The sequence below is a fragment of the Oncorhynchus mykiss genome, chromosome 16 (genome assembly GCF_013265735.2).
Source record: "Oncorhynchus mykiss isolate Arlee chromosome 16, USDA_OmykA_1.1, whole genome shotgun sequence".
NCBI lineage: Eukaryota > Metazoa > Chordata > Actinopteri > Salmoniformes > Salmonidae > Oncorhynchus > Oncorhynchus mykiss.
Window position 1 is genome coordinate 2280056 of NC_048580.1, and position 9945 is coordinate 2290000.

The 9945-nt window shown below is 43.8% G+C and overlaps 2 protein-coding genes across 3 annotated transcripts in view; both read right to left on the reverse strand.

The window, feature by feature from the left end:
- The window catches only part of eif2ak2 (eukaryotic translation initiation factor 2-alpha kinase 2), a 36090-nt gene extending 27569 nt beyond the window's left edge, over positions 1–8521 (reverse strand). For both annotated transcript variants that reach the window (XM_036945759.1, XM_036945758.1), the window contains exon 1: positions 8305–8521. The gene's annotated coding sequence lies outside the window, so the exon portion shown is untranslated. The remainder of the gene's footprint in view (positions 1–8304) is intronic.
- An 883-nt stretch (positions 8522–9404) lies between these two features.
- Positions 9405–9945, reverse strand: part of gpatch11 (G patch domain containing 11) — a 5444-nt gene continuing 4903 nt past the window's right edge. Inside the window, exons 7-8 of the mRNA XM_036945946.1 lie at positions 9940–9945; positions 9405–9847 (exon numbers count right to left, since the gene is read on the reverse strand). The exon at positions 9940–9945 is cut by the window's right edge and continues 76 nt beyond it. Coding sequence (XP_036801841.1) covers positions 9789–9847; positions 9940–9945 — 65 coding nt within the window. The 3' untranslated portion in view covers positions 9405–9788. The remainder of the gene's footprint in view (positions 9848–9939) is intronic.

The following is a 9945-nucleotide window of genomic DNA, read 5'->3' on the forward strand; positions in this document are numbered from 1 at the left end:
TCACAAAAGCTAATGTTTAACAAAAAAAACATACTTGGTGAATCAACTCGGATAATAGAAAACCAGCCTGGCGCGTCACATAAAACACATAACAAAAACAATTCCACACACAAGGACATGGGGGGAACAAAGGAATATATACAGTACATACAACGTGATTAGGGAATATAAACCAGCTGTGCAGGGAACAAGACAAAACAAATGGAACAATGAAAATGGAGCGACGATGGCTAGAAGGCCGGTGACGTCGACCGCCGAACGAACAAGGAGAGGAGCCGACTTTGGCTGAAGTCGTGACACTTATTTCACTGTAGAGCCTCCAGCCCTGCTCAACATGCCTCAGCTAACCCTCTTGTTCCACCTCCCACAAATGTGGTGACCTCACCTGGTTTAATTTATGTCTCTAGAGACAATAGCTCTCTCATCGTCATTCAATGCCTAGGTTTACCTCCACTGTATTCACATCCTACCATACCTTTGTCTGTACATTATGCATTGAATCTATTCTACCGCGCCCAGAAACCTGCTTCTTTAACTCTATGTCCTGAACGTACTAGACAACCAGTTCTTATAGCCTTTAGCCGTACCCTTATCCTACTCCTCCTCTGATGTATAGGTTAACCCAGGCCCTGCAGCCCCCAGCATCAATCCCATTCCCCAGGTGCTCTCATTTGTTAACTTCTGCAAATGTAAAAGCCTTGGATTCATGCATGTTAACATCAGAAGCCTCCTCCCTAAGTTTTTGTTTTATTCACTGCTTTAGCACACTCTGCCAACCCGGATGTCCTAGCTGTGTCTGAATCCTGGCTTGGGAAGGCCACCAAAAACCCTGAAATTTCCATCCCTAACAATAACATTTTCCGACAAGATAGAACTGTCATAGCGGAGTTGCAATCTACCGCAGAGATAGCCTGCAGAGTTCTGTCTTACTATCCAGGTCTGTGCCCAAACAATTTGAGCTTCTACTTTTGAAAATCCACCTTTCCAGAAACAAGTCTCTCACCATTGCCGCTTGCTATAGACCATCTTCTGCCCCCAGCTGTGCCCTGGACACCATATGTGAATTGATTGCCCCCTATCTATCTCCAGAGCTCGTGCTGCTAGGTGACCTAAACTGGGGTATGCTTAACACCCCGGCCATCCTACAATCTAAGCTTGATGCCCTCAATCTCACACAAATTATCAATGGACCTACCAGGTACAACCCCAAATCCGTAAACACAGGCACCCTCATAGATATCATCCTAACCTGCCTTCCAAATATACTGCTGTCTTCAACCAGGATCTCAGTGATCACTGCCTCATTGCCTGCATCCGTAATGGGTCTGCGGGCAAACGAACACCCCTCATCACTGTCAAACGCTCCCTAAAACACTTCAGCGAGCAGGCCTTTCTAATCGACCTGGCCCGGGTATCCTGGAAGGATATTGACCTCATTCCGTCAGTAGAGGATGCCTGGTTATTCTTTAAAAGTGCTTTCCTCACCATCTTAAATAAGTATGCCCCATTCAAAAAATATAGAACCAGGAACAGACTTAGCCCGTGGTTTACTCCAGACCTGACTGCCATTGACCAGCACAAAAACATCCTGTGGCGTACTGCATTAGCATCGAATAGCCCCTGCGATATGCGACTTCAGGGAAGTTAGGAACCAATATACACAGGCAGTTAGGAAAGCAAAGACTATATATATATATAAAAGTGAATATATATATATATATATATATATATATATATATATATATATATATATATATAAAGTGAAGGCTAGCTTTTTCAAACAGAAATTTGCATCCTGTAGCACAAACTCCAAAAAGTTCTGGGACACTGTTAAGTCCATGTAGAATAAGAGCACCTCCTCCCAGCTGCCCACTGCCCACAGGCTAGGAAACACTGTCACCACTGATACATTTCTAAAGTCTTCGAAAGCCAAGTTAACAAACAGATCACAGACCATTTCGAATCCCACCGTACCTTCTCCGCTGTGCAATCCAGTTTCCGAGCTGGTCACAGGTGCATCTCAGCCACGCTCAAGGTACTAAACGATATCATAACCGCCATCGATAAAAGACAGTACTGTGCAGCCATCTTCATCGACCTGGCCAAGGCTTTCGACTCTGTCAATCATTTCAAATTCTAAAAATAAAGTGGTGATCCTAACTGACCTAAGACAGGGAATTTTTACTAGGATTAAATGTCAGGAATTGTGAAAAACTGAGTTTAAATGTATTTGGTAAAGGTGTATGTAAACTTCCGACTTCAACTGTACATGTCAACGTATGGGACTGTGGGTCAATTAACCTTGTCGGAGTGGGCGCCCTGATTCTAGTTAGTGAGCTAGGCAGGCCACTGCCTGGGTAGGTCTCCCACTCAGAAGTGCCAGATGGAGAGGGGGGCGGGGGTAGGTTGACCTCAGATCTCCCCATTGGAGGCCCGAGGTAGAGGGGCGGGGGTAGGTTGACCTCAGGTCTCCCCTCTGGAAGCCCGAGGTAGGGGGAGAGGGGGTAGGTTGACCTCAGGTCTCCCCTCTGGAAGCCCGAGGTAGGGGGGGGTGGGGGTAGGTTGACCTCAGGTCTCCCCACTGGAATTCCGAGGTAGTGGGGCAGGGGTAGGTTGACCTTGGGTCTCCACAATGGAAGCCTGAGGTAGGGAGGCGGGGGTAGGTTGACCTCAGGTCTCCCCTCTGGAAGCCCGAGGTAGAGGGGCGGGGGTAGGTTGACCTCAGGTCTCCCCATTGGAAGCCCGAGGTAGGGGGGGCGGGGGTAGGTTGACCTCAGGTCTCCCCATTGGAAGCCCGAGGTAGGGGTGGCGGGGGTAGGTTGACCTCAGGTCTCCCCACTGGAAGCCCGAGGTAGGGAGGCGGGGGTAGGTTGACTTTAGGTCTCCCCACTGGAAGGCTGAGGTAGGGGGAGCGGGGGAATCTATCAAATAGCGCACCTCTAACTTTGATTTTACTAACTGCATTAGTACTGTACAATCACACTACGAAATGCTACCAAATAAACCACAATTCATTCATAATACTGTGAATATATAGTTTCACAGACATATTGTTGCATTTTTTTTCTGGTTTCTGTCTGCACAACACCAAGGTGAATTGGTTTAGTCTTGACTCTTGGTTGACAGTGTTGGGGGATGGGTAATGTAGTCTTGACTCTTGGTTGACAGTGTTGGGGGATGGGTAATGTAGTCTTGACTCTTGGTTGACAGTGTTGGGGGATGGGTAATTTAGTCTCGACTCTTGGTTGACAGTGTTGGGGGATGGGTAATGTAGTCTTGACTCTTGGTTGACAGTGTTGGGCGATGGGTAATGTAGTCTTGACTCTTGGTTGACAGTGTTGGGGGATGGGTAATGTAGTCTTGACTCTTGGTTGACAGTGTTGGGGGATGGGTAATGTAGCCTTGACTCTTGGTTGTTGGGGGATGGGTAATGTAGTCTTGACTCTTGGTTGACAGTGTTGGGGGATGGGTAATGTAGTCTTGACTCTTGGTTGACCGTGTTGGGGGATGGGTAATGTAGTCTTGACTCTTGGTTGACCGTGTTGGGGGATGGGTAATGTAGTCTTGACTCTTGGTTGACAGTGTTGGGGGATGGGTAATGTAGTCTTGACTCTTGGTTGACAGTGCGCTGAAGGGCACTGAAGGAGGGGTTCGCCCAGGGAGCCATTCAAGCTAGAACTGCCACTGGGTGCATATGACAAATTAAGTTTGATATGATTGTTGGATATGCCAGCTGCCAGAATAGCTAGTACAGTTTTTCAATGGGATCTATCCCATAGGGGGAGCCTGGGCAACTGAAATGTCTGATCTCTTTCAACAGTCTGACTGTGAACATCTGTCGGAAAACCAAATGAAGGGAGACATAGATATAAACACAACTGTTGATGCAACATGTGACCTGATTCAGGAAACTAGGCGTATGTCGCAAGTCACGAAAAATGGTTGGAGGAGATTAATCATAAAGCCAAATGGAGAATATTTTGTTTGATTAACGGTCAATTGGTGTGTGAGAGATATATTATGTATAACCTAGACAATAAACAAGAGATCGCTATGTGCACAGGTAAGATCAGGGATATTGTCTCTGCGTATTGAAACAGGTCAGATCAGGGATATTGTCTCTGCGTATTGAAACAGGTCAGATCAGGGATATTGTCTCTGCGTATTGAAACAGGTCAGATCGGGGATATTGTCTCTGCGTATTGAAACAGGTCAGATCGGGGATATTGACCACCAGGTATACCCTGGCATTATGTGGCTGAGCGATGAGGAGACAGACCACCAGATATACCCTGGCATTATGTGGCTGAGTGATGAGGAGACAGACGACCAGATATACCCTGGCATTATGTGGCTGAGTGATGAGGAGACAGACCACCAGATATACCCTGGCATTATGTGGCTGAGTGATGAGGAGACAGACACCCAGATATACACTGGTATTATGTGGCTGAGTGATGAGGAGACAGACCACCAGATATACCCTGGCATTATCTGGCTGAGTGATGAGGACATAGACCACCAGATATACCCTGGCATTATGTGGCTGAGTGATGAGGAGACAGACCATCAGATATACCCTGGCATTATGTAGTGATGAGGAGACAGACCACCAGATATACCCTGGTATTATGTAGTGATGAGGAGACAGAACACCAAATATACCCTGGCATTATGTGGCTGAGCACTGAGGAGACAGACCACCAGATATACCCTGGCATTATGTAGTGATGAGGAGACAGACCACCAGATATACCCTGGTATTATGTAGTGATGAGGAGACAGAACACCAAATATACCCTGGCATTATGTGGCTGAGCACTGAGGAGACAGACCACCAGATATACCCTGGCATTATGTGGCTGAGTGATGAGGAGACAGACCACCAGATATACCCTGGCATTATGTGGCTGAGTGATGAGGAGACAGACCACCAGATATACCCTGTCATTATGTGGCTGAGCGATGAGGAGACAGACCACCAGATATACCCTGGCATTATGTGGCTGAGCGATGAGGAGACAGACCACCAGATATACCCTGGCATTATGTGGCTGTGCGATGAGGAGACAGACCATCAGATATACCCTGGCATTATGTGGCTGAGTGATGAGGAGACAGATACCCAGATATACCCTGGCATTATGTGGCTGAGTGATGAGGAGACAGACCACCAGATATACCCTGGCGTTATGTGGCTGAGTGATGAGGAGAAACTGAAATGTTTTTTTGTCCATTGTGTATTTCCGTTTGCAGAATATTTACATAAAGCCTGGAATAAAAGAAAAGCCTAACTATAATTAAATTATAAAAAATATTTATCTTCTATGTGGTAAACGGTACACGTGTATATAGATTGTGTATAGACTTATCTCCCACAGGAATGTTCTCTTTGTGCCAGACTGGGTTCAAATGCAATTCTGGTGATGGTAAACCGTCCAGCATGGACCTATGACTAATCAACTAAATAATGCCCTTGTCTAAAAATGTAGGCCTAATCAATATGGGAGATTTGTGTGCCCTGGGTGGGGACTGCAGAGCACAACCTGGAGGAATGGACAGATCTGCCATTTCATTATCTGGAAACTTCTTTTCTTTCATTTTGACAGGTTATATTTATAGCCCTACTATTTAGCTACACATGGTTCTATATAGTACCACATATGGGTTCTTTGGCTTGTAAACCACAGGGAAACCCTTCATGGGGCTATATAGAACCCTTTATGGGGCTATATAGAACCCTTTATGGGGCTATATAGAACCCTATTTGGTGTTACATAGAACCCTTTATGGGGCTATATAGAACCCTTTATGGGGCTATATAGAACCCTTTATGGGGCTATATAGAACCCTTTATGGGGCTATATAGAACCCTTTATGGGGCTATATAGAACCCTTCATGGGGCTATATAGAACCCTTCATGGAGCTATATAGAACCCTTTTTGGTGTTACATAGAACCCTTTTTCGGGCTACATAGAACCCTTTTTGGGGCTATATAGAACTCTTTTGGGGCTACATAGAACCCTTTTTGGGGCTATATAGAACCCTTTTGGGGCTACATAGAACCCTTTTTGGGGCTATATAGAACCCTTTTGGGGGCTACATAGAACCCATGATGGTTCAATAAAGAACTCTTTCCTAACATTCTATATTCTATGGTTATAACCATTTTTTATGGTTCTTTATAGAACCTTTATGGAGAAAGGTTCTTTACAAAACCATTCTCAATCTGAAAGGTTCTTCATAAATCATTTTGATGAACCATACAGGTTTTTTTTATTTTATTCAGGTTAGCTGTATTATATTGTTGAAATTCCATAGGTGTTATTATTGTGTTAATGTAACAGTCCGTCGCCTCGCCCCAACCTGGGCGCGAACCAGGGACGCTCTGCACACGTCAACAGTCACCCTCGAAGCATCTTTACCCATCGCTCCACAAAAGTCGCGGCCCTTGTAGAGCAAAGGGGAACTACTACTTCAAGGTCTCAGAGCGAGTGACGTCACCGATTGAAACGTTATTCGCGCGCACCACCGCTAACTAGCTGGCCGTTTCACATCCGTTACATTAAGTTGAATGAAATAGCTACCTCTGGAACAGCTGGAGGACTCTGAGGAGAGAACTGAGACCCACTGACTGATTTAGTCAACCGTTTGTTATATCTGGAGTACTTCTCCTGTCCTATTCGGTGTCCTGTGTGAATTTAAGTGTGCTCTCTCTAATTCTCTCTTTCTTTCTCTCTCTCTGAGGACCTGAGCCCTAGGACCATGCCTCAGGACTACCTGACATGATGACTCCTTGCTGTCTCCAGTCCACCTGGCTGCTGCTCCAGTTTCAACTGTTCTGCCTTATTATTATTGGACCATGCTGGTCATTTATGAACATTTGAACATCTTGGCCATGTTCTGTTATAACCTCCACCCGGCACAGCCAGAAGAGGACTGGCCACCCCACATAGCCTGGTTCCTCTCTAGGTTTCTTCCTAGGTTTTGGCCTTTCTAGGGAGTTTTTCCTAGCCACCGTGCTTCTACACCTGCATTGCTTGCTGTTTGGGGTTTTAGGCTGGGTTTCTGTACAGCACTTTGAGACATCAGCTGATGTACAAAGGGCTATATAATTTTTTTTTTTTTTTTAATTTGATTTCTCAATAGACTCAAGACCTTACAGTACATGAGTCAGTCACTGGCCATAGGTTTATGTAATATGCAACACATTAAATAAACTGGAATGACACTATTACTCATGGTTGCACAAAAAATATCTGTTCCAAACCACTCCCTCAGATATTCCAATGAGCCGCCTCCCTTACATTTTGATTCTCACTAAAGGAGCAAAGAACCCTTTTTGTGAATAGCAAAGAATCGTTGAAGAGCTCAAAGGGTTCTTTGAGTCATTGTGGTTCCACATAGAACCATCACCCTACTCAAAGAACCCACATGTTTTCCTATGTAATGAATGGCCTAATATTTAGCGTCTTACTTCCGCCAAGCAACTAGCCTTTCTCTCTTCCAGCTGTTCTTACGCGCAATAGGCTACACGGACTCAAACCTCGACTGTATTCCTTGTATCTACGTTATTCATGTTCACGTGTCATCCCAGGAATAGCTACAGTCTACAAAAGCTGTAGGACATTCATTTTATACTTTTTTTTTAATACTAGGCCTAAATAGCCTTTTCTTGGGGAGAAACAGTCTTGCTCTTACTGAATGTAAAATAGGCCTAGTCCAAATAAACTACCGGGTAAGGAAGGTTGGCTTCTTATCATTCATAGCAATGGTTTTTAACTGTACCGCAGAAATGGCACGTGAATCACAGAAAATAGATATTGTGGTAGCAGCTGTAGAGAAGTACTTGGGTGTTTAAAAAAACATGTTTTATCACAAAGTATAATGGATTTATACTAGAGTCCAGTTGGGGACGGTAACGCAACCTATTGGATACCAACCACCGTTAAATTCCACCGAAGAGCGTGCGAAGAGAGAGCGTGCGTTGGTGTGATCACTTTGGCCACAGAAATGATATTGTTACACTGATGCATTGTTAATGGTTGCACAGATCAAACAGAAAGATGAACACAGTGAAAAATAAGATCCAAAACAAATTGACATCCAATCGAAAAATAGAAATCAGTTGGGAACCAAGCAAGCAATGACATTATATAAAAGACGCGCAGGCTAAACAGCTTGCTTCATTTAAATACGAGTTTCTATATATTTTTGTTCGTGACATGTGCATTGAAGTATTATTTGCAGTTCACACTATGACAATGAACACACCCTAATGTACTGAATCGGTGTTACTTACCGATTTATTAATAGGCCTTTTAGCGTGCAGTAAGGATGCGTTGACCTGTGGATTGATCGGTGTAGAACGATCAACGTTTCTCTAGTGTGGATGCTCTCTAACGTTATATAGTTATGTATCATTTATTGTTATAGTTAGAGTCCTTGGTGTAGATGGTCCCCACAAGTGTTTGAACACTTAGCGACTGCACTGCTGTCAGTGTCCAGTCATCGCGCTTTACTTTCGTTTTGTGCTTCAAAAGAGAGGAAAAGTTTCTACAGAGAGGAAAAGGAAGAGAGATGCTCAACTCGGATGAAAATCCGTCTCCAGCAGGTTGCGTGAGTTTTTTTTTATGGAGGTCAATGCGAGTGTCGAATATGGTCAACAAAGAAAGTAATGGCTTATTTGCTACGTGAGATTTATTTGCTCGAATATACATTTTGCAATGGTTAAATTGTTACGAGTTTACTGATTTAAGTAGGACACGTGACATCACGGCAACTTTGAAAAAACAACAACACTATATCGGAATTTGTCTCGAGACGGCTATGCATATTCAGGAATTGAGGAGTGGCATAGCGTCTCTCTCTATTGAATACAGGCGGTTGACGTTAAAAGTCCAAAGAAAGGATAAGTCGGAGCTAGACAGCCCGCCGGTCCGCGTTGTGGACAAAACTCCCATTGTTAGGAAGGAGAGACGCGTGTCTTGTCACTATATCCATAATCTTTGGTTTCGATTTCCCGAACCACACGTCATCAGTCAATATGGCTACTGGGCTAACGTCTATGTGTTGGCTACAAAGAATTATATTCCCCAAATAAAACAATACGAAATTCAGTTAGTAATATGTATGTGAGAAGTTTTAGGTTAAACGAATAAGGGAAAAAAGTGTGTTTACATGCCAACAAATTGGTGAAAGTGCCAAACATATATACTTTTTAAACAGCTCCAAAAATTATGTCTGCATTTGCAATAAATGTTGCATCCTATTGAATACAACGTGTTAGATAAAGAGGCAAACATCTCGACTTGGTGGTCTGTGGATGACATGGGATGAATGATCCCTACGCTAATATCAAGTTTGCCTGTCAAATGTACAAATAACACAATACAGATTATAATCTAAATAACCTTTTTAATTAATGGTTTCTGAATCATATAAAAAAAAAAAAAATATTTTATGTTCAGGAAGAAAATACATAAAATGTCCTGTCTACATTATAAATAATACAAACGCACACTTTATAGGTCAAAACTCACCTATATTTATATATATCATACAGGGGCAGCTGTTATATGCATCAACCGGCTCAGAACAGCAGTGCTGATCTAGGATCAGTCCCTCCCTGTTCACGTAACCTTATTCATTGTGCTGTAAAGAGAAAAATCCTACAGATCGGTACATTCATTCATACGGCCTCCGATCCCATTTATAATCCCCGTATGTTAACGAATCCGACTGGTCGATGCCTCCAGTCTCCTCTGGTGATTATTCTGCAGTGGTTCAGTCATCGTGGTCTACAGCTGCGTCTCCAGGGCAATTAGAGCACAGATCCTCCTCATCTGTAGGTGGTCACAAACCGTGTAAAGTGCTATTCAATGTCTTACAATGGTCAGGGATGTTTTTATTTAAGAGAGGAGGATTCAATTCTTACCATTGT